The 22,871-nt window shown below is 37.9% G+C and overlaps 1 protein-coding gene across 2 annotated transcripts in view; it reads left to right on the forward strand.

Annotated features, from left to right (window-relative positions):
* LOC149178162 (glycosyltransferase BC10-like) overlaps window positions 1–22,871 on the forward strand; it is an 83,047-nt gene that overhangs the window by 47,033 nt on the left and 13,143 nt on the right. For both annotated transcript variants that reach the window (XM_089420289.1, XM_089420290.1), the window contains exons 8-10: window positions 6,391–6,450; window positions 6,559–6,681; window positions 6,883–6,921. In XM_089420289.1, the coding sequence (XP_089276415.1) occupies window positions 6,391–6,450; window positions 6,559–6,681; window positions 6,883–6,921 (222 nt within the window). The remainder of the gene's footprint in view (window positions 1–6,390; window positions 6,451–6,558; window positions 6,682–6,882; window positions 6,922–22,871) is intronic.

The raw sequence follows: 22,871 nt of genomic DNA on the forward strand, positions 1-22,871 counted from the left end.
TTCACATGATCAGAGCACAATGTTTGTGAGACCAATGATTCGTGGACACCATACTCCACTCAGGTATTCAGAGAGTATGACCTTTCATGGGACTATTCTTCACTTGGGTATCCAACCCTCATTGAATATCGGTCCTCCATGACTCCTCTTATTTTGGATGCCCTATCTTATCCTCAAAGAGTATCAAATGCCAGATGATTACCCAATCCTCCATTCTGTCTTCCCAAGTGAAGACCAAAATGATGTGTTTATCTCTCCCTCACGGTTAGGGAGGACATTTCAATTCCAATAATGGAATATACTTAATTCCTACAGAAGGAATGTACCTAAGCTCCCTCTTGGCTTAGGAATTTCAAGCTCCCTCTCAATGAGGGACTTACAACAACTCCTCAACCTGCTGCTTGAAGAGCTCCTTCCTTCGATGTCATGAATTTTTTTGTCAAGGAGTCTTCATCTTTTGTAGCTTCTTCATAGGGCATCGATTGTCCATCACTTTCATCCATGGGTTAGTCATGTCGTTATTCCTTTCATCAGAAAGTGATCCATTAGTCTTCATCTGGCTTTGCTTCATGTCATGCTGCCTTCTTCATTTCTTTTGGAAGGATCTTACATCCTTCTACATGGTCCTTGGGGAAGACATCCACAGTTCTTCCTTCGGCAGTCCCGCATAAGCCCATCCAGTTATTTGTTCAAAAATAAAGAAATGAACACTTAAATCAAAATTACCTTTGTGATGGTCTTTCATCATGACATCTTCCAGTGTGCATCAACATCCTACATACATGTTGACATATCTCCCAAAGATATCCATTGTCAAGGGTCTCCATCTTTTTCAGACTTCCATTAGAGTCTTCATATCTTTCCGGGAAATTTCCTAGTCAAATCTTCTTGGTCTTTCAAATGTTGATTGCCTTTACCATGGTTGCATATCTCACGATCTCTTCCTTTCTTTCTTCACATGTTTCATTCCCAGGAGCTTCCAATCAGAGTTCCTCAATTGTAGTCAGGCATCTCATACAAAATATGACGACATATTATGTTGATTTCATCTAGTGTGACCCATGCCTTCCGACAACCTTTCATAGGAGGAGATTCCTTTCCTTTGATCATGCTTCTCAAGATCGAGCAGTGATCCATGTTACTTGCAAGCATACAAGATGACTTTATAAAACCAAATGTAAGCATATATACTCATTTACCTTTAGGTCATTTCAACAACTTCCTTGATTGAAAAAATCATTAACCCCTTGATCTGCTTTATCTCTTATGTCATCACATCATCATCCCATGAATTCCACAAGTTGGAGTTCCTGATGAAATGCTTGCTTCCTTTCTAGACCAGTGAACCCTCCGATGAGGATTTCATCAGAGAATATTGAGGATCTCGCATATCTTTATCCAATAGATGTTTCCTTTTGGCTAATGTATGATGAGACTTGTCCTAGATGAATTCTTCCTTTAATCTTTCAATGAGGTCACCAAGAGCTATATCCTTCATAGTTGACTATTAGACATCCTTCATGTTTCTTATGGTGATGTCATGAGCTCTTACTTCTAATGCTTTTCTTCTTCCTTGAACTTCCTTCTTTCAACGTTCTCCACTTCTTTGGTGAAATGGACTTCTTCTCTATCTTTCTTGTTATTGTCCTTCTTGAGTTTAGGACAATCTTTCCTGTAATGCATATGACATTGTTCTTGGCTATGAGGACCACATTTTCCAAACTTCCCTTTCCTTCCTGCAAATGTTTGAATCCTTTCATTTTAACCTTCAACACTTTTTGCCATCAACCTATCTTGCATAGAAACCATAAGTTGTTGAATGGGATAGCCTTCTTATCCTCATAGACATTGTTACCTTGTTCATCAGTTAGTACATTTAGAACAATGATGATTATCTCTCCGAGATCTTGCAATTGAGATCTCTTGAAGATAACCCTTTATCCTTTAATACCTTCAATTTGTGTAGATCAGATTTAAGTGACGTGACCTTCTTTATCACAACTTCAGAGAATAGTTCTACTAGCTTATCATATATATCTCTTTGATCTCTCCAATACTGTTATATGAGGAGACCTTTCATAAGAACCCATTTCCATGTATTCAGAGGAGACCTTTTCATTGATATGTTCAATGACTTCACTTTCTTCTAGGCCTATGTCTATCCTCCTTTTCCATGCAAGGAATTTCGATGACCCAACCAACTTATAGATCTCCTTGCAAAATGAAGTCATTTTACCATATTTGATTATAGAATGAAAGATACTTACTTGACAAGTGAAGATGAAATCTTCAATTTGATCACTTTGATGGTGGCTGAAGAATATGTATTAGTGCTCCTTTTGGATGATCTCCTTCCAAATGAAAAACCCTTCTTCAATAAAGGAGATTGTTCCTTACTTGACAAGTGAAGATGAAATCTTCAATTTGATCACTTTGATGGTGGTTGAAGAAGATGTATTAGTGCTCCTTTTGGATGATCTCCTTCCAAATGAAAAACGCTTCTCCAATAAAGGAGATTTCTCCTTTTATGATGTCAACGCCTTTAGGTCTAGCTTCATTTGTTGATGGTGATTGATGAGGATGATTTGATGCTTCCTTGGATGATCTTCTTCAAGGATAATGAGGGGATCCTTGCTTTAATGAGATGGAGCTTGCCTTGTAGCTTTTGAAGATGATGACAATGCCTTCTAGCCTTCAAGATACTTCGACTTCTTCGGTAGTGAATGAGTGTAGATTGGAAATGCTTCTAGGGTTTCGACTTTCTCTAAGATGATGTGAGCCTAGTCCTTGAAGTCCTTCTCTTGGATGTCTATACTTTGGGCTACCTTACATTGTAGATCTCTCCGGCTTGATGAGGGTCTTTATGGTCTTTTAATGATGACTTAGAGGATCCAAAACTTTTGCTGGTGTAGGCTGCTTCTTCGATTTAGGGTTTGATTCTTCAATGTAGATCTTGAACTTTCGCTTTGATACCCTTTGACTTTCTTTGATGCCTTTCTTAAAAAATCGATCCTCGCGTGTCTCTATGATTGCCTGGCCTTTTCTTGACTTTGACACCTTAGCTCTGATGCCATGTTTAGAAATCTAGGGCATTAGCATTAGATGATTGCTCTTCTATTAGTGACTGCTTGTGAATGCTTTTTACTTGTTTAGATTAGGATCTTCTTCATGTTTGATTATTAGTGTTCTTCTTCCTAAAACAATAACCAATGCATGAACATAAATAAACAAGAGACAAAGCATGTAAGCTATGAGCGAGGGCGTAAACCTCTCACTCTTTGAGAGGAAAACCTGCACAAAAATTCTTCTTATAGAGATTTCAATTGATGAATACCAAGACCAAGACCTTTGACCTATTAGCCACTACAAGACCAAGACACAAGTCCTCTTCCTTCCTGCTTGTTTACTCTTTCTTGGTTACTTCAGATCTTGCACCATATGAATTGTGATCACTGAGTTTATCAAGGATGACAAACCTCTCCTTCTCCAGTAGCATCGAAATCTAAAGTCATATCACTGAACCATAGTCACTATTGATAGCACTGAGACCTTTTCTCTTGCAATAGTATTGTGACTTTGCCACATACTTGTGACCTACTTGCTGTGGTGGCATCGAGTACTGTGAGACAGAGATTACATAAAGAGATTATACCGAGACTTTGTCTGCACTGTGATTTCTGTGTTTACACTTCGCTGTCCTTGAGAAATCCTCACTGTCCCTTTGAGTTCCTTCTGAAATCCATCCAAACTTCTTGACTGTGATGATGTCCGAATTAGTCTCTTATCCTTTCTATCATTGTGACTCGAATTACAGAGGGATCTGAATTCCCTAGACTGTGAGATGGCACCCAATTCAATCCTGTACCTTTATCAAGCTTCTGTTCTGAGCTTACTTTTGCATTAGGTCATCTGAAGAGAGATCTGATCTGTTCACTGTCTCTTCACCCGAAATTACAGAGAGATATGCAACTTCTTCATTGCCCGAAATATGGAGACCCTAGCCACATATATAATATATATAGTAGTTTGTCCTAAATTATGAGCCGACTTGAGCATCGAATAGATGTGTCTCCTTGAGTGAGCCGACATGAGCCATTATTTCATCTTGCAGGCCGACATAGGAAGAGGAGGACTGTGCTTGTCTTTGGAGGGCTATTTTACTAGAATACATTTGACATATCCTTATACATGACATTGACACTTTGAAAAATTCTAATGCTCTCAATGGGAGCCATCTAAAATAAACCTCTTGCTTATGAAACCCATGAAGCAAGGCATTACAAAAATAATATTATTCTCTTCTTCTCATCATTCACAAAGATCATAATTACATGTCATTATGAAGACCGAACCTAGTTACATTTTACAACACCCTTGATCTATTTGGCACTCCAAGACCATGACACAAAGCTTCCTTGTTCTTCTTCCTTGTTCCTTCCTCCTTCACAACTCTTAAGTGGGATGGTTTGATCTTTTGGATGAGATCACATATTGACTAAGTCCATAACTGTTTGAGTTGTGGTAGAGAAAAATCCATTGAAAATTCATGTATGTATGTCCTTGAATATTTAATTGTTCTACTAAAGTTGTGGAGTAGTGCAACAGCATCAATGTGGAGATTTCATTGAAGTGATTAGCCTTTGATGTGCTGCAAGATAGGGAGAAACAACATAGTGTCAGTCTAGCTCAGCTACTTGGTGACACATAATGAATTTTTGTTGCTTTAAAAGTTGTATTAGAGATGTGGAGTAGCGCAACAACCTCAATATGGAGCTTACATTGCAGTGCTCAAACTTTGATGTGCAAGATATTGACGAATAACTTAGTGTGACAGCTGCTCTAAATTCTTGTCACTGGCTCAACAACTCAGCTATGTGTGAAAAAATTGTCACTTTAAATTTTGTTGTGCAACCTGGCATGTTGATTTTGTCTTAGACATGGCCAAGCATTGTGGGTTTGTAGGTGCAGTTTGACAGCTCAACAACTTAGCCTGTTCGAAATGCTTAAAGTGACAATGGATTGTCTTCCACATCTGCCTCTCTTGCGTGACGTGTCCCCAAATCTCTGTTCATTATTGAATTATATAGATAATAGATATAGAGTATGAAGAAACACAAAACGAAGTGTTATGTCTTTAAGTAGATTATAAATGTTACTCAATTGGGGTTCTTTGATTAGCTGTTGGTTGTTAAAGCTTCATGTTATTCACATCACGCTGTGCATTTTTATTCAGTGATGTAAGTTTGGGGCTGATTTGATTCTCAATGCATTGCACCAATGTCTATAAAATGAATATTTGATTTCTTCCTGAATTTACTTAAAAGCTATGTATCACAAGATTAAGATTACTTAATTTTGTGTCACAATCATTGCAAATCTGTGTGTCCACTCCCCTCTATCTATATTGTATCCAAGATTTTAAAAAGTTTGTGGTATCTGTACCTGTATCCATATCCATGCAACTAAGCCTTTGTTAGTCCATGATATCTGAATGTTTGCAAATGAAGCGAAAATAAAAATTGTCTGTGATTGATCTTCAGTTATTACCATTTGGGAGGCTTCTTTATTCGCCTCCCCTCCCCAACACAACCCTCCCTAGTTCAAGCTTTATTATTTCATATAGAATTGTTTGTGGATGCCAAAGATGTTATTTTATGTGTGATATCAATTTCCTTTATTTCCTTTTCCTCAGGCATCTCTTCTTGTGTAGACCGTCAGTTTTATTATGTTGGTAAAAGTCATTGTTATTCTCAAATTGCACGGGAGTAGCTTAAGTGGCTATTGTCTTAATGGTGGACACTATTTAACATAGTCACCACAGAAATTTGTTGATACTTCTGGTAAATATTGCATGCCAAATTTAAATCTACTAACAGCATAAGAGCATTAAACAGAGATACCTCAGAAGTTTCTTCATATGTGTTTTTTTTGTTAGTTGTTGCATGTAAAACTTCCCTGATCCATCTTTGGACTAGAAAATAAGATATCTGATAGACAAGAAGTTTGATTCTGAGGAGAGATCTGATTAGAAGGTAAAATTCTTTAACCAATAAAAACAATCATCAAAGCTTTTATTGAGCTAGGTGCATGTCTCAAGACTTCCTCCTTTAGTTCTCAGAATTCCTAATAATGTACTCATCAATGATTCAGAGAACATACAACAATGTATTAATTGCATATTTACCATGTTAAATGAATGTGACAGTCGGAGAAGATTTAAGCTTTGTTGTACAGAGGGCATTTTCTACTATTGCTTGACTTGTGCACAATGGCTGTTCTTGTGTGGTTAAAATTTTAAGGATGAAAGGAGTTTTTACTAGTCTTGGCAGGATGTAAAAGAGTGAAGTGTAATGCATTATTTAGTAACTGGCTTACATGTCTTGATTACAGCCAGGTGCTGAGACACATAACTGCTATCCTGATGAGCACTATGTGCAGACCTTTCTCCATGTAAGCCCATAAAATTAGTGATTCTCAAAGTATTTTTCGGCTTTTCAGACCTTTTTCTTAATGAAAAGTTACGGTAACTACATACGTCATGAGAATTTTTTATTTCAGATGATGGATCCTTCTGGAATTACAAACTGGTCTGTTACGCATGTCGACTGGTCTGAAGGAAAATGGCACCCTAAAATGTACAATAAAAAGGACGTGAACATCAAATTGCTGAAAAAAATTCAGGTTAGCTTGAAAAAATGCTTTTCCCATTCACCATTATTCTTGTGGCATCATGGAGATTTTTCTAAGTGGCTTAATTTTTTTTTTCAAGATGTAATTATCTTCCGCATGTGCATGATGAGAACAATAGGTTTTGGATTCCAAGTATGGTGGCATTTTTATCATATTTGAGCTGACTTGAATGCCTGTCTTGGTGATTGGCAGGCAATTGGTGTGTCTGCTCATGTCTCAAGTGATTTAAAGGTAGATCTTGTATCCTGAAATACTTATACTTTAGAAAGTTAACATAGATGAAACACATGGATATGTTTAGCTTATGGGACTGTATTTTTCTTATTGGCATTTCTTTGAAAACTCTGGAAGAGTGGGGACTTTACCTAAAGTAGGAAGACTATATTGTTCTTACTAGGATGACTTTGTTATAAGTTTTATGTCAACTCATGTTATGTCATGTCATTTGAAAATGTTTGGTGGCACTAATTGATCATCAACGAAGACAAATGTCTATGGTAAATATTTACATAGCTGACTTGAGTGTTGGAATTATTGACGTTATCTGTGCATGTGGCCATGATCCATTTCACATTTATCATTATGCACTTGTAATTATGGCTAAGGCCATATTTATTTCATTTATTGTATACTAGGTATATGGTTAAGGCTGACCTAGTCAAACTTAATATGTAGATTCTAATTTCAATAACCCTCTTGTGGTTTGTGTCCCTTGTTTTGTGGGCCCATAACCCCCTCTTGAAGGAATGTTTCACTTTAGCTGTATAAATAAACAACCCTATCTCTCATTTATGTCATCTCTTGTCGTGATCTTCTTAGATTTGAATTACCAAGTGTTATAAGTGCAAGGTTGTTTAGTTTTGGCATTTTCCTCTTGTAATTGATATGTTTATCTTGGGCGCACTTGTGTATATTTGTTTTCAACGCTTGTGCATGGATTTTGCACTCACTTTCTAGCACACTAGACATATCTTCTCTTAAGTGCACTTGTGAGGAGGCTATTCTAGAATTGTGTGAAATTTGTTTCCATCTATATTTTGTTGACCCAAATAAATCTCAACATGATATTAGAGCAGGTTTGAACCATAATCGCAATTTGTTTGGCTGATCCAAAAACTATTGGCTAGTTGCATCTTGGATCATCTCTTCTAGAGGTTCTGTAAGGGGTCTATAGATATAAACTGTTCACCCTTCTTCGATGCTAAGGGCTCCATTCTTAAGGTTATGTAGGTTTTTGTACCATTTGTATCTATAGAGATGGATTTTTAAGTATTCGTTCCATAATTAGCTTTCATCTAGTGGTTGTTGAGCCTATGTATCAAAGTGGTTGTTTCCTCATTTGGAGGGGGGGAACTATCATTCTTGGGTTGATCAAATGACTACCCCACTTCAAAACAAAGGGATGTTCTTCATATTTTGGGTGTTGGATTAAATCTTCTATCTATTTTATTATAGATACTAGTAAGAAGGTGGCATTTTGGTTGGATTCATTGGATGTATTTTCTCATTGAAGATGATGATAATTATGACCTCATATTTTTGAAGGACAAAGCTCTTAGGTTGATTGCTCTTTACGTTGACCTTGATCTCACTTGTCATAATGGGGATAACAAAGGTGCGAAGGAAATCTGGGATTTCTTCAAAACTCTCTATGGAATGGTGAATGCTATTCAAGTCAACTGACTTGTAGTTGAACTCTCCCATCTCATGGTGGGTGACTTAGAAATTGTCATGGAGCATATTATAAGGTTAAAAAATTGAAATTTGATGTTATTCAAGTAACGAGGAAGTGAAAATTAGATTTAAAATTTGTAAATATTGTTTTGAATAATCTCTTTCTAGCATTCAAATAATTTTCTCTTATTCCAATATTTTTCAAGGATCCTATAACTCCTCTTGATGAGTTTTTTTAATTAGTACCATAAGGAGTGCCATCCTTTCAAGGCTTGTCTTGCTCATCATCAAAAGATTGAAGAGCTTGCAAGAAATCTATAATAGTCGTCAAAGACCTTTTCGATGAAAATGTTAGATCTTCTCATAGTGCACATCCAATAGCACTCTCTGCATTTTGGTACCCTTCTTCTGAATTAGCGTCGATTGTTGATTTTGGAGCTACTCATCACATGAACAAATGTGAACACCTTTTATTTAATTATAGGCAAAAATAAAATGGAGAGAAATTGGTTATTGGTGACAATTCAAACATATGTTTGTCATCTTATGGTGATGTCATCATTGATAGTGTTCTTCTTGTTTTGGGTGTTGGACCAAAACTTCTATAAATTGTTTTACAGATCTTGATAAAAAGGTGGCATTTTGGTTAGATCGATTGTTTATAAAGGACATGATCGATCATTTCAAAGTGGCTGCCTCTAGATATTGTGGCTAATTCAATCAAGATGTATAAGTTGGTGAAGACTTCATCCTTCCCGAGGAAAGGGTTTCATGCTGTGGTGGCCAAAATTGATGACACTAATATGCTGTGGCATTAGTGTCTCAGTTGTATTCATACCCACTTTGGTTCTTTGTGACATGGGTCAACTTCTTATGGTCATTGATTGTCCATAGATTGATTTGCTTAGTGGTGTCTATGAATGGTGCATAGTGGGGAAACATAAGTGAGGCCTTCTTCGAGGATAAAGCAAGGTGAGCTTCTCAACCTCTTGCATTGATTCATGGTGATATCTATGGGCCTATGGATACATTTTATATTAAGGGGACTAAACACTCTCACCTTCATCGCTATTTTTTCTTGTTTTATTTGTGTTTACTCCATTAAATCTAAGGATAAGGTGTATGGAAAGTTTTTGAAATTTAAATCTCTCGTAGAAAATCAACAGAATGGAAATATCAAGTGTCTCAACATCAATAGTAGAGGGGATTATATTAGTAATGCTTTCTAGTCATTTGCCATATCTTATATCATCTCTTAGAATGGAAAAATAGGGTTATCATGGAGATGGCTTGTTGCATGCTCTAGTATAAGAAAATGAGGTTTTGATTATCGGGAGAGGTGGTTGTTTGTGTAGTCTAAGTCATCAATAGAATACCTATTTCTTTTTGTCATTGGTATGACATTTTAGAAGGAAAGCTATGGCCACAAGCCTTCTATTTAGATTTTAGAATTTATGGATCTAGTGCATAGGCCCATGGCCCTAATGAATGGTGAAACATATCAACCTGTGTCAATTATTGCTACACTCGGGTTGGCTATCCCTGAAAATTTTCACGGATACCACTTTTATGATGCAACAACTCATTATGTTTGAATATAGATAAGGCTATTTTTGATTAGGTTCGTGCATGTGTTTAGCTAGATCTCTTCACTTATTTCTTTCAAAAGTTTCTCCAGATGGATCTCTGTTGGAAATAATACTGAGAGATGGGGTGAATCAATATTATTAGGCCAATAAATTTATTTCCAAAACAGATTTGTATAAGCTGCTTTAGCTAAGTGAATCAGCGTGTACACGCGACTTTACTTAAAGCAACCAGCGTATATGCATAGAACTTTTTGATTTACCCAATTTATCATGCATTGAACTTTAACCAGTATATCAGAGATTTATTAGACAATGCAGTAAAAGCAGAATAAAGCATCACACATAAGCAACACACATGAACACCAAGATATAAGGTGGAAACCCAATGTGGGTAAAAACCACCTGCTGCTGTCGTCTCTGTCTTCTTTTAATAATAAGAAAATCTGTTTACAATCTTGTATTGGTGCAGATTTATACCATTACGCAAGCTTCTACCTGCAGAAGGTTACAACCTTCTCTCGTTCTCCAGCTTCTACTAGAAGGGAGCTACAACCCCCTAATTCTTGTACTAGCTGATATGTTTCCTAGTACGTAGGTGGCGACCTGCAGAAGGCTATGACCTTCTTTCTTCGTCCAAGGACCACATAATGATAATTCATTTCAAGCCTTAAGATCCCGATCCATCATTAGATCTTATCCTTCATCAAACGTTAAGGTTCATCCTTTGTTCAGATCAAGCATCGCACGATAAGCCAATAACCTGCATACTAGATCTCACACTTCATCAAATATTAGATACTTGCACACTTGGCCTAATGATCTTCTCCTCCTTATATAGTTTTAGGCCTTTCTTAATACCATGGACCAAAACCACTTAGGACCAATACCTTGGACCAAATACCTAGGGTCAATACCTCAGACCAAATACCTTGGACCAATACCATGGACCAAATACCTCGGACCAAAAACTTAGTTTTCCAAGATATATGCGCTTTTCCTTCTGTGAAAGTGCGTGTGTACGTATACGCTACTTGTGTTCAGTGAACCTGCGTGTATACGCAGCTTGGTCAAGGTGAACCTGCGTATACCTCTCTTTCTTCATTCTTTGTAGTCTGATTTGTAATTCTTTGCTGTTAACCTGCTGTACTGTGATCTTTCATCTGAGTGAGTTGCCATCAAGGACAACACCTGTATCATAATGCCAACATTCTCAACATGGTTCCATAGATCATGCTTCTCATCGTGCATATGCTCCTCTAGATGATTCCTATTGTGCTTTAATAGACCCTTCTTCACAATATGATGTTGGTCTTCTCTTTAATTGTACAAGTACTCTCTCAAGTACTCGTACACCATGTGGGTAGTGTCCATTGTTTAGTGTGGACCATATTGGTGACTCATCTAGTGTTCCTATTGCACATGCCTCTTCCTTAATTTTATTAATGGTTCAACCAATACTCATGTTGCAAATGATGATGCTCTTATCAATGGCTGATTTGGTGCTAATGTAACAGATGACAATGCTCTTGCTAGTGGCTCATCCAATACAAATGTTGCAGATGACAATGTTCTTGTTAGTGGCTCATCCAATACAGATGTTGCAGATGACATTGTTCTTGTTAGTGGCTCATCCAATACAGATGTTGCAGATGACAATGTTCTTGTTAGTGGCTCAACCAACCCTCATGTTGCATATGGTCTTGACAATTTGATCCCATTATTTAGTGTTGATCATGTCACCTTGCGTGGTTTGCCTTCTATATTACTCTTGATAGTTCAAGGCCTTTAGCTAAGTAGGTTTTCATAACTCTCGATGAAACAAAGTTTCTTGTTGGACCATATGCATGTTATGAAGGGGAATCTCCTCTACCTTGAGCCCTTCTTCATGTCGTTGACTATGATAATGATGAATCAAGTAGTTGGGTTTCTTACTGGTCCATTTGAGCATTATTATGAGGAATCCTCCTCACCACAAGTCAGTGCTCAATATTTTGATATCCTTGTTGAACTACATCATATCCCACCGAAATATTTCCATAGCTCAATGTTCATGATTGATGATCTTTGATGGTTTTATAAAGGAGTGATGTGTAGTTCACCATTGTTTAACATTAAGGGGGAAGTAAATTTTGTAATCTTGCATTGTAATATTGACTTATTATTGGCATTTTCTCTTGGGTATCTTCGTTTATTTATGTTTTCAACATTGGTTCTTGGCTTTTGCTTTCACTCCTTAGTGTAGTTGTGAGGAGGCTATTTCGAAATTTGGGTGAGAATTGGTTCCATCAAATTTTTGTTAGACTCTCATAAATGTCAACCCTTAGGACATTTTGAATCACATAAATATTACATTATTTTACAATAAATATATCCATTAGCCTTGCAATATTTCTATTTTCTTTGTTTGTACACTCATTTAAGGCATCAGTGTGATGTCAGGGAATGGCTGCTCTAGATGTTGTTCTACATATGGCTTCTTTATTCGAGGGAAATTAGTTGTTCACCTCCTGTAAACAAGGATGTTAGAAACACCTCATCTCTCTCTCTAGTATGCAAGGGACATAGGGCATACATTCTCTACCTATGTGACACATTCTGATAAAAAATAATAATAACCACAAATGCATGATTAAAAAATTAATCTCTATGTATCTTTATTGCATCACCATCCATATGTTCCTTGCTTGCGTGAGGTTCCCAAAATATTTATTTGACAGTTTCTATGTATAGAGATGTTCTAAATTCATGATTCCCTTTTAAATATCAAACCATGAGTTTCTACTTTGTGGTTTGGATTCACTTTATTTTTAAGTGGGTTTAAACCTATTGATTTGTTTTGGATTTTTTTTTTTCAAGAAAGTGTTATAATATGCATCTAACTAACAAGTCTGCTATTAAATTTTATTTGATTTGCAAGATAATATTTCATTGCTTGCATGTGTTGTTCTTTGGCTCTAATCTTCATCCAAATTTGAATATTTTATTTTGATTTCTAATCTAACTACTATTAAGAGGTGATGCAGGAGCATCGTTCCACCTTGTTTTATTTAAATATTTTTTTTACCCATGTAAATATTTCCCTTCTGCTGATATTTGTTTGGCTATGTGTCCCTTGAGGGACAACCACACCTATGTGTCCCTTAAGGGACAACTACACCTATGTGTTGTTTTTTTTGTTTGTTGATGTGTCCCTTTGTGTGGACAACTGGTTAGGTTGTTAGTAGAAAGCTTCTAGAGAAGCCCATTTGTCGTTTTTTTAGGGAGCCTGCTATTAACCAATGTCTCCTTGTTCTGTTTGGAAGATATTCCTTTTCTTTATTTATATAAATGTATGCCTGAAGACCTCATAGGCGCGAAGGGCTGGAAAAAGAACGAAGTACTTTGTTTTATGTCTTGGATGATTTCATTACACGATATGTTGTTATTCAATGCTTGGTTTAGACTAGCTTTTGTGTTTTATTTCTTCAAGTTACAAATTTTCGCCCCAAGCTAAACATTGGCTTTGGTGAAGCGAGTCTAGGGCAACAAACGAATTCCTAACCGATCGCTGAGTCATGGTAAGTTTCCACGCAAGAACAAATTGGTTTGTGTTAGACAGGTTTAGCCATAATTCTCATGTTGAATTTCATTGGCGTGAGCATTTGTTAAGAAGAGTTTTAAAACCTTGTTGATTGTGAAGAAATCCCTGCGACGAAAATGAGTTTGATTAACGCACAATTCCCAACTTATAAGATGGAATTTGAAATGGTGGGCCAGTAGTCGAAGGGTCGACCCTCCAAGCCCCATTTATTCTAGGAAATATTCAACAATTGTAGAGTTCTGACCTTGCGCGGGTGAGTCTCGCTAAATAGTTGGAGGATGGTGTAGTTGGGTGAGCACACTTGTTGAATTCGAAGAGCTCCGACCCCTGGCCTAGTTTGAAGCCCGAAGAGCTCCGACCCCCAACCTAGTCCAAAGCCCAACCCCCCAATTCTATGTGGGCCCGACAAGTCTAGTTGAGCCTTGACTCAAGTCGGTCTTCGGGCCTTTTCCTTCAGGTGGTATAAAGAAAACCCCCTAACTTGCTTTGATATTTGGCTAACCCGCATTTAATTAAATTAAGTTTCAACTTATAAAAAAGAAAGAAGGTCTAGACTCCAAAAAGGGATTCTCGTGCAAGAAGTGAGAAGTAAAACACTTCAAGATATTTTCTTGTGGTTTATTTTTCAGAGGAAAGGAGCGGCCATGTTTGTAGTTGCACTGCGCCATAATGTTATTAGAGCTTTTGAGCTCTGCAAAGCCTGTAATTGGTAAGAGAATTTGAGTTGTTAAGAATTGTGTTGCTAATAAGCTGCCCAAAAGAGGAGGCTGAGAAAGGAGAGGAATGGATGAGGACTTGAGATTGGAATTGAGGTGTATCAGGCAAGAATGGAGGCCATGGAGACTGCCCAAAGATGAGAACCTGATGTGGGAGACATCAGTGAGAGTGAGGACACAAGTTCTGAGGAAGAGGTAGAGGGAGCTCTCTGAAGGGAGTAACTAGATGAACATCTGATTAATTTGGTTACCAAGGTTGGGTCCAAACCAAAGATAGAAGTGGCACTGCATGATGGCAACCTGAATGTGGAGGAGTTGGATTGGATTAACACCCTAGACAAGTATTTTGATCATGAAGATGTTAAGGAGGACCAAAAGGTCAAGTACTCTATGACTAGGTTAAGGGGACATGCAACACTATGGTGGGATGAGTTGCAGGCAGATCAAAGAAAGAAAGGGACAATGAATATTAAAAGTTGAGATAGAATGGTGGCTAAATTCAAGAGCAAGTTCATGCCCAAGGATTATCAACTAAATTTATTTAGACAACTACAAAATTTGAGGCAGAAGTCCATGATGGTGAAAAAATATATAGAGGAATTATATAGGCTAAATATCAGAGTAGGTTCCATCGAGGAAGATGTGGAGAAGGTGGCCAAATATATAAATGGCTTGAGGTATGAAATCCAAGGTAAAATTGGCCTCTTATCCTTGAAGACCATAGAGGATGCCTATTAGGCCACACTGAGGGCAGGAGAAAAGTTGGCTAGGAGACAGAGCCATTGAAGTAGAGGAAGGAGTTCAACTAGATGGAAAGGGTCTCCCAACAGGGGAAGAGTTCAAACCACAAGAGAGGAACCAGGGAGTTTAAGTAGTCAATCTCTAAGAATTATAGAGGAATTATATAGGCTAAATATCAGAGTAGGTTTCATCGAGGAAGATGCGGAGAAGGTGGCCAAATATATAAATGGCTTGAGGTATGAAATCCAAGGTAAAATTGGCCTCTTATCCTTGAAGACCATGGAGGATGCCTATTAGGCCACACTGAGGGCAGGAGAAAAGTTGGCTAGGAGACAGAGCCATTGAAGTAGAGGAAGGAGTTCAACTAGATGGAAAGGGTCTCCCAACAGGGAAGAGTTCAAGCCACAAGAGAGGAACCAGGGAGTTTAAGTAGTCAATCTCTAAGAGGAGGAGCGCCAAGTTGTAGAAGATTTTTCTCGAGAGGCAGAGGCAAAGAAAGAGACGTCAGGTGTTATTTATGTGGAAAGACAGGCCATATGTCATGGAATTGTCTTGAAAATAAATCAGCCGGTCCAAGAGGAGTGCATGTTGTGAAAGACAAGTATAAAGCAACAAAAACAAAGGTAAAAGAAGAGACTCTTGAGTTGGATGAATCCCTAATGTTGAAGAGGATTTTAATTAAAGGAGAAAAGAAGCCAAAGCCGACACAACAAAGGAACTTGTTTAGAATAGTCTGCGATTCCAAGAGAAAATGCTACAAAATGATTATCGATGGCGGCAACATGGATAATTTTGTCTCTATGGAAATGGTGGAGAAGTTAAGGCTGCAAAAGATGACACATCCCACTCCTTATTGAGTGACATGGCTACAAAAGGGACATGAAATCCTGGTTAATGAACAAAGCAAGGTGGATTTCCAGATCAACAACTACAAGGATGAGGTGTTATGTGACATCATGCCTATGGATGTTTTGCCAAGTCTTTTTAGGAAGGTTGTGGTAGTATGACAAAGGAGCTATTCATGATGGGAGAAAGAATACCTACTCTTTTGAGAAAGACAACTGTAGGCAGGTGTTGTTACCCTTGGAAGATGAGGGAGTCAAAGAGGAAGCATGCCCAAGTGTGCTATTGATGACCGAGATGGAGCTACTACAAGTGTTAGAAAAACAGAACGACAAAAACATTTTCTTATGTTGACAATTCCTTGTGATATTCTTGTAGTCTTATTATTATTATTAACTTTCTTTATGCTCTTCTTTTATCTTCTTCTCATCAAGCAATCATCAAATTAAAACATGAAGGTTAATGACACCAGATATAGGCACTCAACTAGGGATAAATTCCTAATAAGGGGAAATCCAGTCCAACTATTCCACTAGTAGATTCAAATCAAATTGAGACAAACCAAGACCTTTGACTAGACCAAAAGACCTTCCTCACTCCACCAAGGCAACCTTCCAAGATGATTATACAAACTTTAGTAATCTATTCTTGTCAACCAACTTCAACCCAACTACAACACATAATTTTTTGGCCCTATTGCAGATTTGAAACTTTGGCCTCTCATTAGCTTCAAGATTTCGCACTTGCGAGTCAAAAGAGAGAGAAAATGAGGTTCTTCATTCTTCGCTTAGGGTTTCTTCTTATTCTAGGCTACTTTGCTCCTTTCTATTTCACACTTCTTTTTGTCCTCATGCAACTACAGATCGAATTGCTTGAGTGAATGCCCAAATGAGGTCGAGTAGCTCTCAACTTATAGTTGTTTCTAGCTCTAGTTTGAGGTTGGCTTATCTTCCTTGAGGTCGACTTGGTGGAGGAGGCCTAAATGATTCAAATTACATAAAAAATAAATTTCTTTCTTGATAGATAAAGCCCAAGAAGGGTCTATTACATGATGACATGGACAAGGACTCTTGACATAAACCCTAGAAGCCTATAATGGAGGCTTCAACATAGAAATAAAATAATAAAGCATGAAACCCATGCTAATAAATAATTTTTCTTTTCTTTCTTTTGACAAATATATGTCATTATGACTCAAATACAATTGTGAAAACTGACACTAGTTACATTCTTCAACAACAGGAAATTAAGAAAGAAGTACGATTCGCTTTAATTGGTAAGCCTAGGATTGTCCTTACGCAGACAAGTTTGAATGAGTTTCCTATTGAAATTCAATCACTATTAAATGAATTTGCTGATGTTATCGTTGATGAGTTGCTAAATGCCTCAACCCTTATAAGGAGCATCAACCATCATATAGATTTAATTCCAGGAGCCAGTTTACCTATTAAGGCAGCTTACTGGATGACCCTAAAAGAGAATGAAGAAGTTAGAAATCAAATCCAGGAGTTGTGCCAACCATCCCAAATCCAAAGAAAGACGAAGGCTTGAGGATGTGTACTAATTCCAAAGCTATCAACATGATAACCATTAGGTATAGGTTTCCCTTACCTCGCATGGACGATATCGCACATGTGGCTCTAAATTTTCGTAAGGATGTCTAAAGGTTGCAGATTTAAGCCAACTAATTGAGTAGCCTAATTGATTTTACTTTGGTTCTAGGTGAGATATTTGTGAAAAAATCCGAGTAGGGTTCCGGTCTGCTAACGGGGATTTGCACTGCTACATGAAGATCTACTGGAACATTTGTGCCAAGACCTAGCCCTTCGACCTTGCCACTGGGAAACCCTCCCTGTTCGGAAAAACTTCCGCATGGTGGTTTTGTTCACTCCACGTTAACAATTTTGAAGGCGACGGTATTGAGAGAAAAGGGGAGCTTGTGCCTTCGCCAAGGTTTATAAACCCCTCCGAAACTGTCGCGGCCGGTTGTGTGAGGTCCAAGCCTTGCAATGACTCTTCCATATCAGCCATACCTGACCCTAGTTTGCTTACCTGATCTTCCGGTGGAGGGGGTGATGCCGGTCTAAGGCCAACTCGTGACAACAGGTGTGACTCCACCCAGATGTCCGAATGTGTTAGACTATTCGAGGAGTAATCAACTAATTCCTCCTCAAAATACTCCTCCATTCATGCTAAACCACTCTAATCACAACTTAAAAGAGGTAACAAACCGCTTTGTCTTGGGACAATGCGAGAAACCCGGGTCAAACCCCGTGAAAACTGCCTTGGAACTGCCTTGGAACCCTTCTCAATAACTCCCTTTCCCCTGTCTAAACCGCCACGGGCAACACGAGAGCCTCTGCCAGCAGTGGAGCCGCACCAACAAACTGTTATGGTAAGTGGAGGAACGGTTCAAACAAAGGTAAAAACCCTCTGACCCGAGCAGACTTAAGGCCTCTAAACAAAGACTGTCAACGCCTTAAAAAAAACCCCATGACATGCTTTTCTGGCAGACTCAAAACCTACAAAGAGCGCACAACATCCTTGGCCCCATACCCCATGGGAGGCCTTAACCAGAACTCGTGCAAGTGAGGAGTTCTTCCGGGAAGAACCTAGATTCCAGGTCGAAACCCGTTGCCTTCTTTTTTGTGAAAAATCACCAGAGCTCATTGATTGCCTATAAGTTTATCAACCTTATCACTTATTGGAGACAATTATTAAGAAGCATTTGGTGTTTTTTCTTCCACCTAAAAATCTCTAGTGTCTACTATCTTGATTATGTGCATTGTTGAATGGTGTTAATGATTGTTTATGCATTAACTAATGCTTAATGCTCTGAAAAGTTAAAAATACTAATTGAAGTAAGAAACATTGATTCACCCCCCTCTTAGTATTTCCAACAATTGTTCTAAGAGCAAAGTTCTTTCATTTGCAACTTAACAACTAGAAGGCAAATCTCAGATGAAACAAGATGAAATCTTAGAAGCAAGTTGCCAAGCGTTCAAGGGAAGTCCTTGATATGGAAATATTTTCAGAACCTATTACAACTGACGAAGAGAAACATGTTGGTCCAATTCCTTTGTTCAATGAATCAAGTTTTGTATTTTGGAAAGGTAGAATGGAAGCCTATTTGGGAGCTATGTGCCTTGCTAGATTCTATGAAATCCAATGTAGGACGATGCTCATTTGACAAACTTCTTTGGGAGAGAATTCAAAATCTTCATGCATGTCAAGATAATGTTGGTCAAGACAAAGATGATGATGATCACGCTTCGAGTCAAGCAGATTCTCATATGGAAGATTCTGATAATGAGGAAGAAGACGGAGAAGCAGAAGTAGACATAGAGTTGAAAGAACTAAAGAATACAAAAAAGTAAAACCGCTCACTTGAAAAAGAAGTTGTTTTTCTAAGAATTCAAGAGGAGGAAGAAAAAAAGAAAGAGGAAATCTTGACAAGCTAATGGGAGGATTTTGTTTAGAAGTTCTATTTAGAATTTAGTCAAAAGCAAAAGGAACTTGATGCAACTGTTGTAGAAATAAACAAGCCTAAGGAGCAACTGCAGGATGTTGAAAGGAAGTTTCATGTTATTGATGAAATGAAACAAGAAATTACTTGTTTAAAGATGAAGGAAAAAGAAGCAGAAAGAAGATACGAGATGCTGACAAATTACTAGGGGAAAGAACTAGAAGAAGATAAAATCTATCTTAAGACCCAACTTGAAGAAGCCAAAAGAATTGAAGAATATTAGAAGTGCCAAATTTAGAAAGAGGAGGAGGATTACATGAAACGAGAAGAAATCGTATCATTGAGGGCTGAAGTAGACAAGCTAAACAAAAGGATGAAGAGTATGCAAACCTTGGACGATATTCTTGGTTGCTAATGATCTCCATCTATTGAAACAAGTATTGGCTTACAAGTGAACCTTCATCTAAAGGAGATGAAAGCTCCAGGTCCCCGCAAAGCAAAATTGATGAGAAGACTGACAACATGATTCCTCAAAAGCCAAATCAAAATGAAGGTTGGAAGAAGGGTAAAGATGTCGTGGCCCCAAGAAGCAATGCTAAAGCATTCAAGGACAAAGATCAACGAAAGGTTGTACCACCTCCAAAAGGGAATGTCTACATAAGATCATCAAGACATGACATTTCATCTAGGTAGACTAGCATGTTTAATGGTTAATGTTATACATGTTCTAATTTTAAGCATATGGCTGGGGATTGCATAATGTATGACATGTGTGATTATCAAAGATATTTTCAAAAACCTAGAGGCGTGTTTGTAGGATCGCAAGACAGATTTCAAACAAATTGTCACCAGAAAATATGTCATTTGCTCCATCCTTTAGGCCCAACATTGAATGTTACAAATGCTATAACTACGGGCATATAACTCGTGATTGCAAGTACAATATGGAATCTTTCATGAAGGACAACGCGAATATCAGGTACAAGAAGGTCTGGAGAAGGAAACAACAGCAAGAAGATGAAGTGGATGGAAAAGTCTCGAAATTCATACTTTCAAGATTTGTAAACTCGAAAGATCATGATGAAACTACAATGGAAGATGCCAAGGCTTAGGATGATCTAGCCAAAGAGCTAGTTAGTACATTATTTTGAAGAATCCAGCATGATGACTCCCTATCCTGTGAATGTTGAAGAGGGGGAGTCTTTATTCAGTGGTTGTACTTTCAAAGATCTATCTTTGACAGGTTGACAACCGACAGATGTGAAGTAGTCATAAAGTCATCAACATTGTGTGTTGATTAGTCAATTTGAGGAGTAACAGGTTTGCAAAGCAGAATTGCAAAAGGTCTCATTTGTGGCAAGTTGTGAAAGGCATAACATGTCAAGGGGAGAGAAGTAGGCTATTACAGGAAGAGACATGTAGCCATTTCATCAGAGGGAGCAACGATATGTTGCAGGAAGAGAAAATTAGGCAGCTTGTCAAGGGGAGTCACCCTTGGCCATTGATGTCAAAGGGGGGAGAAATCATGGAAAGAAGATTAGAGGCATGGAGTTAGGGAAGCAATGATTACAGAGGGAGTATGTGTTGCCATCAATGACAAAGGGGGAGATTGTTGCATGGTGTTGTCATTGATGCCAATGTCGATTCTTGAACGCTCTTAATATTTGTTTGGACTCCAGTGGTTGAAGGTCCAAATCTCTAGAAGCCCTGGAAAGCCTTAGAAGCCCCGCATTTGTTGAAGATTTTGAAGGTGCAAATTAATGAATTTGCCTTGGAGACCATCCTCTTTGGATTCTCCTCTTCATATTGATTCTAATGATATATGGTATGCCTTGTGGCTCCTTAGGGTTTGCAAGATATTCTTTTTTGGAAGGTCAAAGCCCCATTTGTGGTCATAGAACCCCAAAGGAGGTGCTTCAAGAAATTTAAATTATACAAGGAAATCAAAATTAAAAAGAGCTAACCCAAGTCAAAGTCAAAAGAAGATGCTATCAAGGAAAAATCATCAAAATCAAAGTTAAGTTGGTTGTAAAGGTCGCTAGAAATTTTGGCTCCAAATTGTAAAAAATTTGAATTTCAAATATGATTTTTAGGCTCCCTCCAAAAGGCCATGTCGGCCACCCTCCTAGAGCCCCTTCTTGATCACTATAAAAGGAGATCGATTTCTCCTCAATAGGAAAGCAATTAAAAACATCTAATCTTCTTATTTGTCTTTGCGGCCAACAATGTATTAAATAATCAAAGAGGTCGAAGTTTTAGTATACATTTGCTCCTACTCTTGATATTCCTCTGTGACCGAGAAGGACAAGATTTTGTAACAGACGAAAGACATTTCATGATTATGAACTATTCGTTTGTGTTTTATTTTGCTAGGCATGGGATTCATTGGGGTTTGATGGTGTTTTGCAGGTAGCCGTCAAGAAGTTCGAATAAAGTTGCGAGTTCTACCCACTTTTGAAGCTTATACTCTATTAAAAATTCCGTTGATCTAGAGCAAGGATTACATGTGATATATCTAGGTTCCAACCCTCTATAAATAGAGTGCATTTGAGCCATATCAAGCACACACTTAACTTGTCATATCTCTGCGGTCTTCGAGGTCTGGTCTAGTCTCACACACCAGGAGCATAAAATGGATCTTTCGGAAGCTTAAGCTTGATCTGTATGGTATTCATTGGTTCTTTGTCAAGTTTTGTAGGAAGAAAACACATGGATCTTAGAATATACATTTCGGCCTACAATCTTGTTACATATGCTGGGCTATAACAACAATTTTGGGTGCTCGTACTTATGTTTCCCGTGACAAGGTTCAACCTTGAGTAGAGCAAGACTCTTGTGCAATAAATTGAGCAATCAAACTTGTAGCTAAGGCACAGTTCAAATACAATGTGATTGTGACTCCCATTGTTTTGGCATGTGAGAACTTTAAGTGTGTTGAACCTATTCTTGAAGTGGCTCGAGCCTTTTTGTTGAACACACTAGAACAACAATCCAACAATATCACACATGTGGCTCTAAATTAACATTAGGATGTCTGAAGATTGCAGATTTGAGGAAACTAATTGAGTAGCCTACTCAATCTTACTTTGGTGTTGCCAAACAATGCAATTTTGTGGACTAATTAGAGTGTTGTCTCATGAACATTTTCGCTGGTTTGGATAGACACTCAAATAGCTAATTTTATGATGTTCTGTGTTATGGTTCAGACTTATTGTTAGGCCATTTTTTGTGCTTAAAATGTGCAAAGACAGACTGTTCAACCATAGTAAGTAGTCTTTGATTATGTGGCGGAGAGTCTGCTTATAGGGTTTATAATTGGATCTCAACAATGGACATCAGATGGTACGTGAACAATGGAGCCAAGAAGCATATGATAGGTTCGTGTGAAGTGTTTGAATCTCTAACTGAATGGAACTCAAAGTTGCATATGGAGGTTGGTGACACTGAGTTAGAAAGCAATCATAGGATTAGGTGTTGTGCCATACAAGATGGAGTTAGGTCGGTTATTGCAAGTTCAAGATGTATTGTGGGTACCAGAGCTCAAATACAATGTGTTGTTTGTCTCAGTTATC

Source organism: Pinus tabuliformis, chromosome 4_1, assembly GCF_031772625.1.
Source record: "Pinus tabuliformis cultivar Carrire ecotype Pingquan chromosome 4_1, CPIR1, whole genome shotgun sequence".
In the NCBI taxonomy this organism is placed as follows: Eukaryota; Viridiplantae; Streptophyta; class Pinopsida; order Pinales; family Pinaceae; genus Pinus; species Pinus tabuliformis.